The sequence below is a fragment of the Pyxicephalus adspersus genome, chromosome 2 (assembly GCF_032062135.1).
Source record: "Pyxicephalus adspersus chromosome 2, UCB_Pads_2.0, whole genome shotgun sequence".
Lineage (NCBI taxonomy): Eukaryota > Metazoa > Chordata > Amphibia > Anura > Pyxicephalidae > Pyxicephalus > Pyxicephalus adspersus.
In genome coordinates, this window is record NC_092859.1 from 122966278 (window position 1) to 122988180 (window position 21903).

Here is a 21903-nt window from a genome sequence, read left to right on the forward strand (position 1 = left end):
ATAGTAAGAACGTAGAAATCAAAATGGAAGCCAAAGCAACTGCATTGCTTATGACTGTCCAAGTTTCCTTTTCAAGTAAATGGGATTTGTCATTAGGGCAACAACTCCAATTTTACTCCAGTTTGAGTATTTTTTTAATTGTATATATTAATATATATTTTTATTTTAAAATTCGGAAAATATTTTAAAAATGTAAAGAATGATTTAATAGTGTAAGAAGTGGAAAATGGAAATGAAGTTGGTTTGCTAATCTTTATAATAAATTTATTGATTTACTGACTGGGGAAGGAAATAGAACACTGTTGTTCTTAGGAGCAGACATTACTTCAGCTTGGTATTAGTTTAAAAAAATAGAATTGGAATGTTACTTTTCCAGGGTTTCCTATTCAAAAGGCAGTAAAATATTAGCAAAATGTAAACATTTAGTAAGTTTAACTTTGTGCAGCTTTTGAATTTCAATGGGGAAAAGGCAATTGATTTCACATACCGGTTTCCCATATTGGTGAAAACTTACTATAGGTTATTATATTAATGAAAGAACCAGAGCTGAGCCAAGGGGTACGAAGAATAGGTGTCCACTTTGGGCAGGGGGTGTGAAACTAATGTGAAACTTATACTGCTGAAAATGTTTGCAGCCTATGTGGAGGACATACTGTGGCCTTTTCATTTTGTGTGCTAAATGACCTCATCCCAGCACTGATCAGAGCACTGGGGTTAAAGTTTAAAGCTAAAGAATGTTGCCAATAATCCTGAATTTTGGTTGCTTGCCTTTAAATACAAAGTAAAATATAGGTTGGTTGACTTATATAGCACTGGTTTCTGTGTTGTCTCTTTTCAGTGGTTACCAGCCACCCAACAACACAATAATAAAAAGTTTAGAATTTATACAGAGCTGGCTCTGCATAGCGGAAATCTGATTACAGAGAAAATATAATTACTAGCTTTTATGCTGGTTTTGTAGTTACGTTAGAACCAAAGGAGTTGGAGTTACAATGTGACGTGAAAACATCACATAATGAAGTGTGATTTTAATGGATTTGTAACTTGTGCAAGCAAAAACATGTTTTGAGAGTTTCTGGCAACATGAAAGCACAAAAGATTTCTAAAGACCAATTAAAGGTATTTTTGGCTTAAAATAACAATTTTCTTTTCTTTTGGATTTTAGTGAATGTTTTAACAATTGTTTTTTTGTACTGACTCATATTACTGAGCCACAGATAACCAGAGTAGTTGACTGAAGCCTAGTTATGACAGATTGCTAAAACAATATATGGAAATATCTCTGTTCCCAGTAACGTTTGCTTCTGTTTTCTAACCTGTACTAAAAAATACCAGCTGATTTTACTACAGGTCAATTTTTCTAGTAATTGTTACAGTGCCATGTCAATGAACCAGTACCATGTGCTGAAAACTTAAAAATACCTCCAGAATCACATTCTCTGGACTCATTGACTTAGGTAGTCTAATATTTAAAAAAAAATGTAATTTACGAACTATAAAATGTGCACACATATGGCTCCATATAATCAGTTTTATCAAAACAGCTTTAGAATTTACCTTAACTTAAACTCTTCTAAAAAGTACATTTACTACGCAGAACAGTGGAGAAGAACTCAGCAACAAAGCTTTCTGAGCTTTATAAGATCAATAGGGTTCATTTTAAAGTAAGCAGGTGAAATATTTCAAGTAGAGCTAATCAGACAATAACTAGCAGGCTTTTTGTTCTTTATACCTGTTTTTCCAGTCTTGTCTATGTCTCCATTATGTGCCTATGGGTAAGTTTTTATTTATTGTATGAGGGGGACCCAAAAGAAACAAAACTGTCCTCTCTGTGGCTGGACCACGAGTGGAGGGGGTTTGATTAAGGTTGGTTTTCGCGCTTCATAAAAGGAAATTTAAACATCGAAGATCAACCCTGTTCTGGATGCCCTTCAAGCAGCTGGAATGACGAGAACAGCACTGAGCTCCATGTCACTTCTGTAGCTTCTGACAATTCGTCAATTGTGTAACGGTGGTCTTCATTGATTTTTTGCATTTTTTTCAATGTTCTCGTCGTTCCGGGTGCTTAAAGAGCCTCCAGAACGGAGTTCATCCTTGATGCAAAATTTCAAACTATTTCTTTGCTCCCTGAAATTTAAAGTCACAATTTTGACAGGGTAACGAAAAAAGCGTTTAAAAATAATCACTGCCTGAGGAGTGAGATTGTTTCACAGAGGCGTCCGCCTGGCTACTGACTGGTGAGGGATGAAGGAACAAGCACTGACATTACCTGAACTACGGCCCCCACCCACCCACGGTCCAGCCACACAGAGGACAGCCCTGGTTCTTTTGGGTCCCCCCCTTATATTAGTGTACATTTGCAAATCAACTTTGGAGCAGATTAGACCAGCTAGCCCAGGTTTGAGGGAAAATAATATGGGTGGAATGAAAGGTAAAATGGTATTCATACATATCTATCTATCTGGAATGGGATGTAACCCAGTAATAGCTATATATAATTCAAGTTCTTAAACGAAGTTTAATCTTTCTCTGCCTATAGATCTGTAAACTAAATTTGAAAAAAAAACTTTTTGTTCATGTGGTTAGCTTTCTAGTTATTCAAACCTTGTGTTAATGCTGATTTTTGTAGAAATGTTGATGGCACATTGACTTAGTGGCTCCTAATTACAAAGCTGTCCACGTTAAAAAGCCTTTTAGTAAGACCTTGAGTTTGAAATGATTATCAGTTATTACACGTTGCTGGATGAGTCTTGGTTTACTTGGCAGTGCTGAAACAAAGGTGTCAAGCATCTGATAAGTAAATATGTATGGGCCATATTTGCTATGCCAAAGATATATTTTTTTACTGGCGAGATCTAAGATTTATTGCAGTGAAAGCATCTTAATAAACGTGACATACAGTATATCTACTGTGCTTTGGGAGTGGCTGTCTAGACATGTTCAACTATTGAAGCTGGCGACCTATTGATAATTACAGATGTACCCTATATTTCCCTATATTATAGAACTATTTATTTCTTGTCATCTGTATGAACAAATGGATATATATTTGATAAAATCCTCTATATATTTCACATAAACTGCTCTAATCACTGTGCCTATTGCAACAACCTTTTTATTTTCTTACAAGTGTATATAATGTAAAAATACAAGTCTTGTGGAACAGCTACTGGCAGCTTTAGTAAGAAGACAGGAATGAATTTTACTATATATTGTAACAACCCCCTATCCCCAAACAAGAAAATCAACCAATAAAACTTATAAAATGCTACACATGCTGCATCAATGCGTAACTAATTCATAATTCTCTTAAAAAAAAAAAAAGTAATCTACTTAAAGATACACAAAACGTATACATATATTTATGTATTCAATATTCCCTGTCAGCTGGAATGTAATAGTTAGTTACATTTATATGTGACTAACACGCTTCATTGCTTTTGGCTAAAATACCAATTTCCCTTTTTTTTAAGGAGACAAAACAAACTGAAAGCTTAAGCAGGAGAATACTGTTAAAAAATAATAATAATACAAAAAGAAACAAAGTTAATTTAAAACATATCATTCAATGGAATAAAAAACAGCCACACATTTATAATAATAAAACCATCTGCATAACATAAAGGGAAATTTAAAAGAGAAATTGCACCAAAATGATCTTCTAGATAAATAAAAATTGAACAAAAATGCCCAAACAAGAAACTCTACGGAATGCAATTTATCAATGCCCAAGTGTTTGATACTTATTGTTACTTTGTAAAATATCTCTTTGAAATTGCTCTAGTTATTATTTATTATTATTAACAGATAAAAACAATACATTATCCACTCTGAAGAGCAGTCTTTAAAAATAAAAATGATATAGATGGGTTCTTTGCTCCAGGGTTTTCCTACAACCTACTGTGCAATGGTGCACCCAACAGGCAGGTTCTTGTTCTTTGTTTGTTCTTTTCTTAAGTCTGAGATATTCACTAAGAATTCTAGCATTGCACAATCATTATTGCAGGGCATGTGACGCGTACAGGTAATTTACTTAACTGCAGAAGTTGCAGAATAATCTGATAAAGAATCACCCTCACAACATGACACTTGCTCTTTATACCGTGACATGAAAACTTAAAAAGTTCAAAGGGTTTCTGTGTTAAACCTGTTTTCCAGTTCTGCAATGGAAATCTAAGTTTAATTCAAATTTAGAGTGTATCTGTGCCATGACTACGGACATGAAAGTGTTTACATATTTCTAACAAGCAGTAAAAACTACTTTTAAAAAACAACTCTCACCTCTCTAGCTGCATTTACTGTGATGTCATTCAACCTCACAGATCTTCAAAGGTGACAACAAAGCCTCCGAAGTCCAGTTCCAGTTACTTTTTAGCATTTAGATGGGCTGCCAAGACTCTGTTGTCACAGTAATATGGAGGAGCTGTAATTTCAATGACTGTTGTGAAATTGATGATTAATTTCTTCACAATGGACGTAAATGTGGCTTGTTTTAAAGTTATTTGACTGCCTGTTTAGAATATGTAAATACATTAATAGTCCTAATCTAGGCACAGGTTCATTTTACGTTTTACTTAAGGAATACAGCTTTATTCTATCAGGCCCCCACAGGTGCCTTTGGTTGGGACCGATGTTGTGCAACTTCCTCTCTATATGTCTTTGAAGGCTTTACTTTTCAGCTGCATCATGTCTTTACCTCTACATTATAACTTATTCACATGCAATAAATTGTTTTGAAGCATTCGACATGAAAACATTACTTGGAGAATGAAATTACGTGCTGAACTATGCCCCTTGGAGTTCATAACACACGACTTTTAATTTAATACCAATGATGACTGGGCTAATGCTATAAATCACAGCAATCAGATTCAGAACTGCATACATCAGTCTCTGACATGATAGATCATTGTACTTTACAAATCATCACTGCCTTTTCACTGAACATTAAACAAACCTGTGTGTGTGTTTAACTTGTTACACAGCATACACACATAGATCTCCAACACAGAAAGTAGTAGGAATCCCTAAGAGCACTTCTTGAGTTATAGTTTTTAAAATGTTTCTATGATCTTCCAAACCTATCCAAGGGTAAGATCCGGATGTATAACTACAGAGTGGTAAAAAGCTGTAGATTAGGGAAAACCAGGAAAAAAAAATGAAAATTGTGGCTTTATAGATCCTGCTACAAAACCGTATTGCAGTTTACTGTTTCTTAAATGTATAGATTTATATATTTATAGATATTATATAGAAATACACAAACACACGCAAAAGCCCAAAGTGCAATACCCTTTTAGTAATGAAGCTGATAGTTTTATGCATAAAACATTTGATACAGATGTAGTCAGACTTCTGCTCCTCTTCATGAACTTATAATACTAATGCAGGCCTTGCCCTATAATGCACTGCTTACCATGGCAAGTTAGTATGGCTGCATCAGTATGCAGACACACCGTATAATGAAGAAGTACCACCTTCCTAGACACATCTGAAAATTGGTGAGCAAGCAGCACTATGTGATGAAGACAAATAAACTAATGGAATTTTTGCCAAACATGAAAGGATGCGTTTAACAAAATCGTGCAATTAAAATGAGAACCTATAGATTGCACAGGCTCATAAAGCAAATTTTCTGTTTTTTAACCTATGAATAAGTGAGCTAAAATGAAAATTGCCATTTCAGTGGTTTAAAGGTTGTCGGTAATTTGACACATTATCAGTGATTTTCAAGTGTAACAATTATTTGAATCAATTTAGTCTAATTATGGCAACTGGTATGTGAAGTTTTAATTAACTATGTCTACTGTGAAGATCTGACCTTTCAGTTGCATCTAATGATGTATCAGAAGGATCTTCACTGGAATCAAAGAGCCCAACTTTTGGTGCTGGTAAATTAACAGCAATGGGAGAAGATTAAAGTTTAGAGAAGAAGGTCTACATGGTGGCACATGAATGCCACAATAGTGCCATATTTATCTTCAATATCAAATAAAGTCAAATTTTTTGGAGAAAGATTTTTTTTAATTGTTATAGATTAGAGTTGAACTCCAGGCATATATAAAATACACAGGTAGGTGTCCATTACCAAAAAAATCCAACCACTGTACGTACCTGTAATTGACGAGCCATTTACAATCTTTTATACAGCTGCACCTAGGAGTGTGGGGCAGGACTGGGAGCTTGTTAGGTAAGTTGCATAAATGTTCTAAACATATCAATAGTATGAAAGAATTGAATGATGAGCTAATCAGTCTACTACTGCTCTTTTGCTGTCCAGTCCCCAAGATTGGGGTGGAGAGAGGGCACCACTGTGCCTGGCTGTGTTTTGTGATAGGGTTGTCACAATTGGATGGACAGAAAAATGGCTCTTTTGGCAGGTGAAACAGCTCCTATATAGTTGTATGCCTGAAGTTCAGCTATAACCGCCACGGCTATTTTATAAAATACAAAAAAAGGTAAAATTGGTGGCAAGTAGACAGCTGACCAGTGATCAACTCTATCTGTATAGAATCCATTCAGTAGTGTCAGCAGACAAGTATAGTAATTTGGCTTAAGTTTAGTGACAGCCTGTGAACTTTCTGAATAATGGCAACCATAGTGGCTTGACCGCAGGTAGTGCTGCTTTCTCAGGCACTTATCAACAGTGACTCGGTAAGAGGCTCTATCATTTCATGTCCTGATACGAAAAAAGTGCACCCAATCCATCCTAGACTGAAATGAATAGTGCTCATTGTAGAGTTTACAGTACAGCCCTTGAGCATTACGCACAAGTAAAATCAAAGAAAATACTAAACCTATACTGATACTTAAAATAGCCACAAAGCTGAACGCCACCATTCACACAAGCATATATATATATATGTGTGTGTGTGTGCGTGCATGTGTTTGTTTTGCGCACGTGTGTATCTGTGTGTACATATTGACATGGCTAGGAGTTATATATACATTGAAATAAAACACAAAAAAACAAAACAAAAAAAAACACTACTGCAACAAAACCAGAATTACCACAGCACTAAATGGGCACCATGTTCCAATAATAGCACTGTGCCCATTACCAAATTATATGAGTGCAAAGAAAATAATAAGGAGAAATTGAAAGAAGAACCTCACAAAGGATAAGGCTGCAGTAAAAATGTGACTTAATTGTACTATTATAATCTATAAACCAATCCCTGAGAGAGGGGAGTATTGAAGAAGAGGTGTGATTCAACATTGTTGAACTGCAAGCGGTAAATAAATGCTTTTGTTGTGCAAGTTTTTTTTTTTCTTGTGTCCTGAGGTGAAGAAAGTAGTTTATTTGCTCATTGTCCTTTCGGAAGTATATTAGCTTTTGATGTATTGGAGACAAACAAGATGTATAGCAATTGCGGAATGTGACTGCAAGAGATGGCATAGATTTTCCAAATATGCAAGAGATGACTGTATAGGGTTGTGATCCAGGACAGACAGTATAGTTCTGGGACATTTAGTGTGAGGGGTATGATTTTATAGAGATATGTGTATATTTATGTATATAAAACAGAAGATTTCTTGAAATCTGGAGGTAGAAATTGGAGGAAGTACTGAATTCTGAAGATCCAGGACAGATATCACCTGTAAATTTTTGGAGATCCAAAATAGATTCGTTAAGAGAATTCTGGAAATCCAAGAGAAAGGCAGCCAGGGAAGTAGGAAGGACGTTTGGTAACTGGTATTTGTTCTGTTAGTTTAAAATAAGCTGTCTTAAACCACCTACAAATCAAAAACATAAAATAAAATAATAAAAAAAAAAGTTAAATGCAGGTAAGAAAAAGTTCATTTCTGAAAGTATTCCACATTAGCAGAAGAAAAGTGCTAATGTCCAGTGCAAGTAGACTTAAGGGGAATTGGCTGGGCTGATAGCAGGACTAGAGGCGCCAGAGTGGCTGCAGTCGCTGACAGATCCATTTCTTGAGCTGGCACCCCCTCGTCCTTTAAGCATACTGGGGTCGAAATTGGAATGACGGCGGGCATGCTTGGTCAGGTGATCACTGCGCATAAAACGCTTTTCACAAATAGGACAGCAGAATTTCTTCTCTCCAGTATGGGTGCGGTAGTGTCTAGCAAGCTCGTCTGACCTAGCAAACTTCTTGTTGCACTCTTCCCAGCTGCATTCAAAAGGCCTCTCACCTGTGAATAACAAAAACAGAATGATGTTGGTAAAGGCCTACGCTCAAAGTTTGAGTTAAGACAGTAACAGATGAATCCAAAAACACATATACCAAATACAAGGCAGTTAACAGAACCACAGTTTGACATAAAGATGTGCTATCCAGTTATTGAAAAGCAAAAATGCATAAATGCATGACAGCAAAATAATGTATACATAAAGTTATTATAAGATATAAAAAAAACACTGTGTTTCTAACATTACTTTCATTTTAGATTTTTACCAGGGCTCCTAAGATCAGCTGGAAACAAACTAAGGCCATCTAACTCAGTGGTCACCAAACTTTTCGTGAACCTACGGATCATTAAATGCACGGACTCCAGTCCGCGAATGTGCGGGGAGCCGTGTGTCACTCAAAGGAGTAGTAACTTCCCCCCAGAGTGACCTCATGATGCCAGAATCAGCCCACTCTCCCATCACAGGTCTAAACCTGAGTCCAGAGACGCAACCCGCCCACCACCGAGCTTGCTAACCATAGAGGTGACATGGTCCGCGGCTGCCACCCCATTCTGCCAGACATACAGATCCTGTGCCAATCTATAACTGCCCTGAAATGAAAGTACTGTGACCCAGCCTATGTACAGACAGGAAGCATGCGTGTCAGCTCATATTACTTTCATGCATCAATTATTATATTATTTTTAATATAAATTTTACTGGTAGCAGAATACTGCAGGTGTTTTTAGGCCTCCTGGCCATTGGTACAATAGGAACGAATAGCTTTAAGACAACCTGACTCAGGATATTATTTAAGTTCTAGATTCGTGATGTGGCACTATGTATACAGCTAAAAAAATACAAAAAATAATTCCACTTAAGAAACTCTAGAATCAGACAGAGGAAGTTAAAAAAAGATCAACCAAATTATGTAGTCCCGGTGAACAGTTACCTAAAAATAACAAACTTTTAGATGAAAAATGAAGTAAGGCTTTTCGAACATTTATATTTAACCCATGGTTTCAAGAAAGCATCTAAAACAATGATATGGGAATTTCATGTGTAGCTAACATGATTGTGTGTGATGATTTGTGTAAATATTGAAATATATTAAAATATTAAATGAATAAAAAACAGGCAAACAAAGACATCAGCCTAAATACACTTTATATTTTCCTAAATACACTTTTATTTGAGTGGAGAAGAGAAAAAACCTCTGATGGGTTTCTTCAACTGTCTGCAGCACTTTTGAAGAAATTCACTCTTACTTCCTGTTCTGGGGAAAGTGGTATAAATCCAAAATGTAACCAATATTGCCAGGACAGGAAAATATTCAAATAAGAACACAGTTTGGAGACATCTCTTGTAGAATTGTGGAAAGGTGAAATTGTCCATGATTTGGGGAGATTTCAAGTGTTGATTCTCAAAAAAATTATAACTGTAATGGTTTAGGGCTACTTTACACTGGCAGTGAGGTTGTGGTGCCTTTATCCCCATAGAGAATGAATAGAGGTTGCAGTAAGAGGTACTAGTGCCACTCAATGCCGCCAGTTGTCACACGTGCAGATGCTGGCTCTTTTTGAAGTGCTCATGGGTATGGTAAGGTGGCAAAATCACAAATTGACAAGGCAGATGTGAACCTGCCCTATCATCTCTGCTCTATAAAAAAACAAAAATGTAAAACATATTTTGCTACCTGTCAATATTTATAATTATGTATTTCCCTTATTAAAAATATCTGACCTGTTTAAAATAATCATTTTGTAATCACAGATTTATTTTCGTAACTCATGTGAAGTACAAGTGAGTACACCTTTAGCAAACATTGTGATTTGCTGACTGTACATTTCGCCCTCAGTGCTCTCTGTTGATTAAACCCATAATTATAAAACCTAAGCAAACACTTGTTGCAGTCTCGGGTAACACCTATCCGGTTCTTTTTAGTTACATATGTAAACATAGGTGAAATGCCAGGAAAGCGGAGTTTGTGGCATTAAAGATATACACCAGATGTTCAGCATTCAGACTACCTATCTGCCTTTCTATAGCGTCAGACACCGATGCCTCTAGAGAAGGATGTGGTTTCAGTTTATCAAAGCTCTATTTATTTCCACACTTCAACAAGTACAACTGTAAACTATTACGTTACAAGCACGAGACATCTACACGCTCCTGTGTACACATAAAACTTAGAGACACAATATATATGATCTGGTGGCTTTATTACATACCAGAACATTATCTGGTGCTGGCATACTTATAAAGTGATGGTCAGACCTGATCACTAATAAATGGGACTATGGGGACCACCGCTATCTAAAGCTGCGTACACACTTCCAATTTTTGTCGTTGGAAAGGATCTTTCACGATCCTTTCCAACGACAAGGGGGTGCACAATGCATGAAATATGGAGAGGGGAGGGGGAGAGCGACGGAGCGGCACCCTGCTGCGCGCTCTCCCCTTCCCTTTCATTAGGATCGGCTGTCGTCCATCGTCCGTGGATCCGGCAGGTCGGTCGTCCGGACGATGGACGACACCGACTGTACACACGGCAGATTTTCGCCCAATATTGCAGTTTAGTGTTTTTTTAATTCTTTTTTTAAACACACTGATCACCACATTTTCAGTCTTTGTCACTTTGCAAAAGCAGCATACAACGCCACAGAGGAAGCATACGCTTCTTCCAGATAGAGATATTCAATTCTTCATTCAAGTATAGAATATAGTTTTGATTGCTAATTTAGTGTAAAAAATTACTGTATGCGAGCGTTGAAATTGTGATCTCCAAGAAACAAAAAAAAAATATTTTATAAATATGGTGATCCTAAAGTGGCATTAAAGATTTAAAAAGTACCATATCAACTTCAATCCAAACCGAAGTACCTACTTTTAACAGGAAAATTACGCTGACTCAAGTATAAACCTAGGGCATAAGATAAGGTTGTTACTGCTAAAACCAAATAAATGCCAATAAAATAATGAACAAATACATAAAGAATGTTTCTTTGTGCATTATTGTTGGCGAATGGTAGATGGTGCTATGTCCACCTATAAAGCGTGTAACAAACTCCAATAATCTCTCAGACACAAGAGTTTGTTAAAATCTTTACATGAAGACCCAGTGCCATCTAGTCGTGTGATCAAAGTATACGCCAAGACTTTTTTAATGATATTTTAAGGTAAAAAATCTCAGTTTATATATAGTAGCATATATAGTATATTGACCCAGTTTTTTGTAAATGGATCCTGATCTGCACACTTATCCCATGTCAGTAATTTAAAAGGTATGAAGCCATAGAATCATAATGACAAAGGAGCAATTTTAGCAGCAGAAGTCAAAATTTTAGTCAGCAGGGAAAGCATCCATATATTTTAACTACAGGTATACCATGCTAGAAGTAACTGGTGTGATGATAATTCACCAATGGAGCATTACAGCTGGAGTGGCCTAACAATTTACCAGTGGATGCTCTATTGGGCCCCAAACCTAATATATGTTTAAAATAAGTATCATCTAAAAAATATTAGAAGTGTCCAGATTTACATGGCACCAGCTTGTACAAATACATTACAGTCAAGGCATTGATGTTGACCCCCAATAAATATCAAGAGATTAAACAGAAGGAAGATATGGATTTCGGATCTGTTCTTTTTATCGCCAAACACACATGAAATGAAATGTGAAATGGTTATTCCTGCAATCTTATCTATTCCCACTTGTGAAAGTGTCTCCTGTGGCTAGGAATGCTAGTTTATACACTTTCTTCACATGTGATGTTGAGAAGTCCAGCTTCTAAGCCTGGACATCCATGATAATTCAGAACTGCTGTGATTGTGAAATGCCAGGCCAAGAGCAGACTAGAACATTCAATAGAGCAATTCAGATCCTTTTAAGAACTAATTTCATGGAAGAACACTGGGGAATGGGCTTTGAGCTCAAAAGTGCACTTATCTTTTAAACAGGTGTGGTGCTTAATAAACCTAATGTGGCCCCCTGGGGTCTTATTCTACTCACTGTTCGCTCATTCCTTAATTTGAGTTTGACATGGCCACGCAGGTGTCATATAAAATCTCTGCATGCATGTGATCCTGCCAGATGAGAGGATCACCTCCCAAAAATTGCTATATGTCTGATGGGATCAGGGTGATTCAATTAACAGACATAATGCAGTGATTATCAGTAAAATCGGGATTCTGTTTGCAGAGATCTTTATTATTAAAAATATTAAAACAATACAAAATAATTAACAAAATAAAAAATAGCAAAAATAGGCCATGCCTTAACTAAGGGACATTAACTCTCATAAAAGGTAAACTGTAAAGGACAAACAATTGATGTTTGTGAGTTAACACATTGCATATTTTTTCTTGAAAGTCACAAATTCACTTTCCTACCATGTTCTAGGTATAATAAAATCTATTGTGTCTATAAACAAGAATCAATCCTCATATTGTCTACCCTCCAGCAAGTACAATGCATACAAATGACACATTATACTACATTCAGAATACAGCACATGTCCTAGGGACACAGGCAACGTTAACAATAAGAAAAACCCAGACGGGAGGCTCTCACAGAACTAAATGACGGCTGCTAGCAATAAAACTTTAGCAACGTGACTAATTACAAAATAATGAGGGTTTCTGATGACTGGAGCCTTCAGCTGTTTCTATAATCAATTCCAGTACCCATAATGAGGTCATGAAATGTTTCTGTATTGCTGGAGACTTCATCAGCCAGGTGATAGAATGATGTCATACCTGCAAATAGCAATTTCATCCTTGGATGAGTTAATGGCAGCAGCCCTAAGCCGATAGCAGACCTAGACCTTTATTTGCTGAGGTTGATCCAGAAGATGGTATAGTAAACATAAAGGGTCAGAACTTCTTTTACTTCTTGTTATACCTCTAAAGCACATAAGTAGCCTAATTGGATGATTATGGCTACGGTCATCCACCTGTACCATCCGAAAAGTAATGCTGCTGCTTGAAATGTATTTGTGGTTTATTTTCATAATGATGATGATGATGTTATTTTCAATATTATAAATTGCTAGAATCCACTTACAACCATTTATTTATATCTGTGTGAGGAAAATATACCAGAGAGGTTTTGCAACAATGCAGGGTCCTGCTCAAAAGCCACCATAATCTGCTTGTAGGTAGAGGTTCTTTGTTTTAGGTAGGTACTGGCCATTGAGTTTATTACTAGAATAATTCAGCTCCAGTCTGAATGTATGGGACTCCCCCCCTTACTGGCCACCCAACGATGGGGATTCCAAAAAACAGAAGATGCTAGATGAAGAAGAGGTGGCAAGGAAGAGGAGCAATGAGGGATGAGGAGTTGTTATCATGAAAAGTGGGCAAACTAAGTGGTAATTTGCCATTTTGTTCCAAGTATGCTGTGAGCACAATTTTCTTTACAAACTGAAGTTACTTTAGTTGTGACCCTGTAATGTTTAACTAGTCAGTGGGCCAAACAAATGGTAGACCTACTATGTAAAAATGTCATTGCCTATCTGCATCAGCTGCCATGAAAAACCTTTCCTTGTCTTTGAGTGTCCATAAAGTGGCCCTATCACACGTCAAACAAAACCACTGACATACAGTAAGAAAAAAAATGCTAAAAAAGTGGCAGAGAAGTTGAGATGGGTATTTTAGGTTAAACATGAACTCCAGGAATACATAAACGTTTCTGCCATACTGCAAGGGTGCAGTGTTGGTTTCTACCTAAAGAGCACAGAAATGGAGAATACTGGTTATGGAGGAAGCAGAAAATAAATTAAAGTTCTTTTTAAATACCAACAACACAAGTCCCCCCCACAAGTTAAAAACAAATAATTTAAGCCTTAAAGTTATGTAGTTGGAGGTAAATGTAAATAAAGTTTATTTATATATTATTTCTTTTGCAAACTTGTTGGAGCTGGCATTTACATATTAAGAAATGAGTATATCGGCCCAAATACTTTTCCTTCACACAGGCAATGTTGTCAGCACTCTATTAATGCAGAATGTTTGACAGCTGAGCCCTGGTAATTACACTCACCAGTGGAGGAACATTAAAGGTTTCTAGCTTAAGTTCTTTTGAGTGTTTTTTATATATTCTACATCTGCAACTAGGCAAGGTGGAACTCAATAAGCCGCTGTCCTGAAGGAACATGAATTGAAAAGAAATCTCCAAAACTGACTGGAAACCCCACCTTTGAACTATGATAGGAAACTTTTGGCATTGAGTTTTAATCTCAGATAATTTTATTGACATACTGCATGTATGTTTAAAAAAACATCTCCCTTCTTCAGCACAACTCTTTTTCCACAAAAATGTATAAATGTTCGGTATTCACATAATACATATAATAATGGCAGGTACATCCTGCGTAGCCGCATACTGGAGGAACGCTAAACCCCCTCTGATGTACCTGTAGTTCAAGTGGGTACATGAAATTTACAGAATAGAGGTTCTCACTTAGAGAAACGAGAAGCGAATTGTATAACACCTGCTTCTACTGGTCTCAATTCTCCTCCACTTAGGAATACAGAAGCCACCTGGGCCTGATACAGCCCCATTAGAGCTAAGTCCACACGACTGGCAGGGATGCCCGAAGAACCTGAGCATGGATAGTTGCCAACGTTTGCTCTCCACTCTTGTCCTGGTAGTTGCACTCCCCTGCCTTGTACCCTTCCCAGTCCTTAACCTCCCTGGCCATAACGACTTAAGCCGGTGGGTCTAAACTCCCATGATGGTTCCTGAGCATACAGGACACCTTCCGTAGTCCGTTGACAGGCATTCCCGGGAACTCTGCCAACCGCCTAGGTATATATTTAACCAGGCTGGAGGGCCTGCTTCCCCTGGCTTCCTTTCCTTAAATATAGGTGTTGTGGCCCCAGGCTAAGCACCAATGGTTATATGTCTTGCATAGAAGATACAGCTCCCCCCCCCCCCCCATGGTAATTATAATAGAGATCAGATATTGTTGTACCGCTTTAGCCCTTCCAATTGTTTTTCCTAACAGAATATCTGAACATGTGGCTTCTTCATATTGATCGAGAGAAACAGTGGTTGGTTGCAATCAGTCGGAAGTAGATTTTACTTTAGCTCTGATCTTATTATCAGATTGAAAGTAAAAAAAAAACTGCCTGTGTCCACCAGCCCTAAAACCACGTAAACCCAAATACAAACAGATTGCAAAACAAATTTTGGAAGACCACAACTAAACTCACAAAAAAAAGCACCAGGTCAATAAAAAGAAAACAAGAAAAGGATAAACATCAATTCTAATACAATAAATTATAAATATCCTTTAATGCTTTTGAAATTATCAGTAGACATTAAAAATGCACCCTATAAAACCAATATCATTCTTGAACAAATCTTGCTAAGCATTGCTAAGGATGAGAATCTTTAGAAAAAAAACATAACCTGCTGAACTCGCTGTCCCATAGAATGGTGAATGTATAACATCAACAAAGCATTTCTATGTCTGCTCTCACTCTACCCCCAATACAAGCATGTTGGTTTTCCCTTTCTGCGGGGAAAGGACGAGACAGACAGATGGAACTGTGAGAATTGCTGCAGTATGTGGGGGAGGGTGATGCAGACAAGGGTGGGGCGCTTCTCTCACAGTGAAACGGTTCAATCAAGAATAAAAACAAAAAGAGAGCCTTAAATTGTGCTTTACATAAGTCCAAGCTCAGTCAACAAAGCCCTTGCTTCATCTTCGTTAGTTTTTCTATAAATACCTCTAGGAGTATGTGTGTCAAGGAGCACAAGTGTTTATACTGCCTTCTGATTATTGCAAGCTACAGAAGTATACATATATTTAAGCAGATGTTTGCATTGCTGGTAAGTTCTTTTTGCATTACAATTAGCCCTATAAAATCTCCCCTTCATCTGCTCAACTTCCAATTGGTTCACACTGATAAATGTATAGCCAGATTTGTCATGCCACTTTGTAATGAAGTGGAACCAAACCTAAAAATTAAATAATTTTATGCAGACAGGTTTTTTTATTTTTTTTGGAAGGGACACACCATGTCTCTTTTGTAGTAAAGCAAACTTACCTGCCTGTTTACAATCTCCTCCATAATGTCCACTGAGCTGAGCTTGCACAACTTGGCCAAATAAGATGCTGGTGTGTTTAGCTAAATTGGAACTAAACCCCACTATACCCACCTCTCCCCTTCCATTGGGGACTGCCATCTTCTCTTCCTAGATCTTTGGCCCTCTTGATCGGCCGGGAAGATGTAACTCTTGAACAGGTGTGTATTCAGTCCTGGCAAGTGCAGAGGAAGCTGGGATTGCCAGGTATGGCATTTTCTTTATCAATAGAGTGATCAGGCAAGTAAGAATAAGTTTTGCAGAAGGGATATCACCTTTCACTTTCTGAAATGATCATTTGTCTTAACCAGAATTTTGAGAGTGGAGCTTTAGTTCTACTTTAAGAATATAGGTAAGTAAGTAAAAAAACATTTGCAAGAATGTAGGTAAGTAAAAAAAATCCTGCCAATTTCTTGCTTTTTTTAGCTTTACTTCCATTTGAAAGGGTAAAGGAATATACAAGTTTTGCCTACATATATTCCATTTATGTTAAATAGGAAAGAAGTTGAGTTCATTCATCATTTGCCTTGGACTTCTTCCACTTGCAGGGAGTTGTGATTTAAGGTCTTTCCTACATTGCCACCTACTGGTGAAATCAGACATTATGGATTGCTCATATAATTATGACTATAATTAAGTTCAACAATACATGTAATAATGTGGATAATTCACTAAGTTATTATGTAAGCTGCAATTTTTGACCAGGTTCTAAAAATCCTGCTTAGTGGGGTGGGTGTTCTGAAGGAATTTAATACCTTCTGAATCACTGAACTATAATGAGGATGCAGCTCAGGTGTTCAGCTAATTGCCACACAACTCAGTTATCTGCATGGTTATTTTAGGTTTGTGACAGCAATTACTGAAACTAAAGTATCGACTTTACATTGAGGCAGTCAGTCCCTTTCCTTGACCCCCTTTCCTTCTCTGTTGGTTATATTCCAATGTAATGTATAGACCTCTTTCAAATATACTACTGAACTACCAAAATTGTGTTATATCACACAAAGCCTTTCATCCAATTTATTACACTTTAGGCTGGGTCTACACGGACTGATTCCCCAGCATTTAACCTAAGGCTTTAAAAGTCCATGTTTGAAATTCCCATGCATTTCAATGGGCTAATCTACACCAGGACGTTTCCTCGAGGCACGTTTTTTAAGGTTATAGATAACACTTCTTGCAATGTTTTAAAATTTAAAACGCAGGGTTAACACAGGGTAATGAAGGTAAACACATCCATAGATTTCAATGGGGACATTTCCCCGTGTTTATAAGTGCTTGAAACGTAAATGCAGTAAAAATGTGGGGAAACATGTGAAAAAGCAGCATAGACGTTTTCCAGCGGCTTAAAGACAAGCTTTAAAATGGTAGTAAAGGTGCATCAAAACGCATATAAGTGTGGTAGGTACATTTACATGCATTTTTAAAACTTAGACCCAGCCTTATTACAAAGAAAAAGTAGTGGTAAATAGGGGGTTTGATTGTATATTGTATATAATTAGGGCTTGGCAGGGGAGCTTCCTCCACCTACACACTTTGTGATCAGAGACGTCCATCTTTTTTATCTCAAGATTTTGGGAGATATGGCTAAAAACTCTCAGCAATACAGGAAAGCTATGATTAGTTCAGAGAGCTATCCACCCTCCGCCAAGTGATATGAAATCACATTCTAGCATCTGTTCCAATGGTAAGCTCAAACATTTCATTTTTTTATCCAGAAACAAATTCTGTTTACTAAATAATTCATTAGCATTCAAATTCAATTACCAGTTTTACTCTAGTACAGCCCAAACAGGAGCAGTCGGTATAAATCCTAAACCCAAATATTCTGCACATTCATATATTGCTCATTTAAGTCTATTACCCTTTCTAAAAACCAGAACAGAAAAATATTATCTTCTCCTAAAAACATTTGGTGGTTCCCAGGCCAGTTGTCAAAGGCATGGTAGTAAGGACACCAATGGTTATCATCTGAGTGCAGAAACCAAAATGTTTGTTGACCCGTGGGAATTTCAGACATGGTTAACCAAGCCAAGTTCAAGTTTTCCCACATTTGGTCTTGTCATTTTCTCCACACAATCTCAAAAGTCTATGCTAATATAATACAAATGTGAGCATTAGATTATGTTCACAAGCAAACCTCCCAAATAAGTAAGTACAAAAGAAAAACTATTTATTTAAATTAATTCAGGCAAACTACACAAGGTTGCAAAACAAGACAAATGGTAGTAGTTTTTCACGCCTGTTAAAGCAAACCTAAACTCAGAAATCTTACTTTGCATAAAAGGGTAGACAACAAGAAAAAATTCTGTTATTTTTTTTTGTAAGTTCAACACCCTTTTTTAAAAAAAAAAGTGTGCAGCACCGCCCCTACATCACGCATCCTGGGTGCTCTTTTTGCAAATGGCCGAGCATCTCAAGCATGTGCAGAAGAAGCCCTTTTGTCAAAAGGAAAAAAAAATGCAGATTTAACGCATGCACAGTGAGATTGGCAAGTTTTATTTCCACCTACGTCACCTGACCTTGCGCCTGGGTCAGGTGGCGTAGGAAGAAGAAGCCGGAAGAAGAGGAGAAGATGGTGGCGCCCAGAGCGCCGACTGATGCTGGGACGACGCGGAACCTGATAGAAGAGACCTCCGGTTGGATCGTACTGCCCTGCGGGATTGAAGGCAAGTGTATTTTTGTTGTTATGGGGTCTTTTGAGTTTAGTTCCACATTGAATGCCCCTTAATGGACTAAGTAGGAAAGGGTTACTAAGCCATTTGCTCCCACATTTGTTAGATATAACATTGTACCAACCTGCCATGGTAAACATTAACTTTTATAGTGTCCCCATAAATCTCATTTATATAAAGACTACTGTGAAAGTATGTGGTAGGGTGTAATAAAAACACACAATTTTCATTTTACAGCAGATTTTACCAGGTACTCAATACCAAATCCACAATATAGTCAGAAAATTCCTACCTGCACATCTGCTGGAAATCTGTGAATTACTAAACATTGAATCCAGAACATTAACATGACAGCCAGAGAACTCTCAGCTTCTAAAATAAGCTGGCAATGGCAGAAAGAAGCATGGCATGTTTCTATCATGACAGATTCCCTCTTACATCTAAGACAGATTTTCTTTTAAAACCTTGATTACGAACATCTTCCCAGACCCTGAGAACTAAAACGTTAGAGGAGGACCCCTACTGATGATGGGACATCCGATCCCACATGAAGAGATAGAAGATCATAACCCTTTCATTTGCACAATGCACATTCAGTGTTGGATGGGAGATATTGGGAGAATATATAGAAAGTTTGAAGACATATGAACCTTTGTGGCTAATTTGTATGTTTATCCTATAAAACTAGACCTTGACTTTCACTACATTTTTAATGAATACCAGTCTATAGCCAGTTGTTTTTAGCTGGCACTCCTGCATTCAATTTTAACTGCTGCTGGTAACCCGAGTACAGTACATATTGTCAGAGATAATCATTGCCAGCTGAGGGTCATACACAAAATATAGGGTTAAGGAAAGTAGAAACCTAGCAGGGGAACGTGGGGGTGGGGTAGGGGGTCCTAATATAGTACCATGTCTGTGTTATTGTATCCTGACTTAGTTGTTGCTGGTATTAACTATCTTTTTGTAGATTATAACATAGCTTTTACATAAAATATATGTGTGTTAGGTGATCATTAATGGTCCATCCAACAAACATATATTTATCTCTAGTCTGATGGATGTCATCCATGTCCACTAACTTTTACTGAAATGTCCCTATGATAAATATAGGATAGAAAGGATTGGGGTGGTGCATAAGTCAATAACGATATTAATAATACAGGCCCCCAAATAAAAAAGTTGGCACACAGGTCTTAGTTACATAGGACAGCCTATTTAGATTGTTATGCTACTTTTTGGAAATGTCTGGCGTCCCCCTTATATAGCTATTGCTTTCTTTTTTAAAAGGAACGTTTGTCCTGTGTGAGAAATATGGACGCTGCTATTGTTGGCCTTCTGAAAGTAGTAGTTTCCTGACTGTCTCTGGTCTGAATGCTGGGTCACTAAGGCTGCATTGTGAATTCCTGATCTACATACTTACTAGTAGAAAGAATTAAAGCAAGTCAACTTACTTTTCCAAAGATTATATCAGCCCCTGTATTTCCTTCATGACAAGTTATCCTAAGGGCCCATTTACACTTATGTGCTGCATGATAACATATACATTCCCATGTTCTGGGGCCATGCATTGTAATAAGCTGCCTATATATCTTGAATGACAGCAATGCATGAACAGAGAATAGGTATATTGGGGTTCCATTAGGAATAAATATAAAAATCATGCACCCCCACATGTTATGTGTTGTCATGTTGCAGTTACAAGTGCATGAACATATTCATGTAAATGGGCCCATACAACTAAAACTAAAAATTACATAAAATCTAACATCATCTCAACATAACACACAACAGCAGAGGTGCAAGGGTTTTATAATTAATTTTGATGGATGATCAACACACAAGAACCTAGGCCGCCCACGCACCGAGGTTATAATTGCAGCCTGATATTGCAGTGAATAGAAAAAAAAAAGATGCAGAAAATGCCTATGGGTTTAAGGCTGAATAAATGTCATGACATAATAAAATGGCTGCAAAGGAGGAATCCTGATTGTATACTAATCATCCGCAACAATGTGTTCTTTGTTTTATAGTGCAAAGAGGTAGCAGACCATTTCCTATTTATTGAATTAGGCTGAGCGTAGCCACTCATTGTAACATTATGTATCCACGCTCTGAGCTCATTTAGGCAAAATGCAAAACCGGCTACATTACTTGCACATACAATCAGAACAATTAATGATTCAGTGGAAAATCACTCAGGTCCCCCCTGTAATTCCTCACAATTACTGACAGTATTTAAAATCATCAAATATTGGTATCAGAAAAAAATGCCCTGTTTGTGGCCACTCATATTCTTCTGTACACCAGTTCTTTCTTTCATAAAACTGAAGAACAGACATTTCAATAAATAAAAAATCACATCTCATTTTATTTTCTTGCTCTGGGGAATATAGTCCAGCATAGTCAAACACTGAAATTATTATATTGTAATTTACTTTAAAATGCACATTTATAAAGCTGTAAATCTGTCATTCTACAGAGATTCACTGCAGGTCCATTTTAATAAATAAAAAAGTGATTGATCACTACTAGTAAACATTTGGTGAAAGTCACATTCACTGCTTTACCAACTTGTCGCCCACTTTAATGCAGGAGTATTTAATATAAAGAGGCTTTTTGTGAGTGCTCAGGATAGGTTTAGATCTGCATTAGAATCAAACGATCCGATGCATCTTCCAGGTCACTCACATGGCAGCGCTGGTTCTTAAATATTCGACAGTGGCAGCAGTTAGCAGTACTGATTCACGGTCACCTCTATTCATTCTCTAGGGGCTGTCATGAGGAAAAGTTACGTGTAGAGCCCCCCCCAAAGCAACGGTTCATTGGCATGGAACTGGTTCACAGGAAGCTTTAAACGCATCACAACCACATGGCCAGGGTGAGCATTGCCAGAGTATAAATCAAAAACCAAAATATGTTATTGAATCTTTTATATTTATGTTTTCCTTTTGTCTTTTTGCCTCTACTGGACACTTGTGGATTGTGGAGGTTGTGGA

General features: G+C 37.2%; 1 protein-coding gene across 1 annotated transcript in view; it reads right to left on the reverse strand.

Annotated features, from left to right (window-relative positions):
• Positions 1-1142: 1142 nt before the first annotated feature.
• KLF13 (KLF transcription factor 13) overlaps positions 1143-21903 on the reverse strand; it is a 53836-nt gene continuing 33075 nt past the window's right edge. The window contains exon 2 of the mRNA XM_072402283.1: positions 1143-8154. Coding sequence (XP_072258384.1) covers positions 7862-8154 — 293 coding nt within the window. The 3' untranslated portion in view covers positions 1143-7861. The remainder of the gene's footprint in view (positions 8155-21903) is intronic.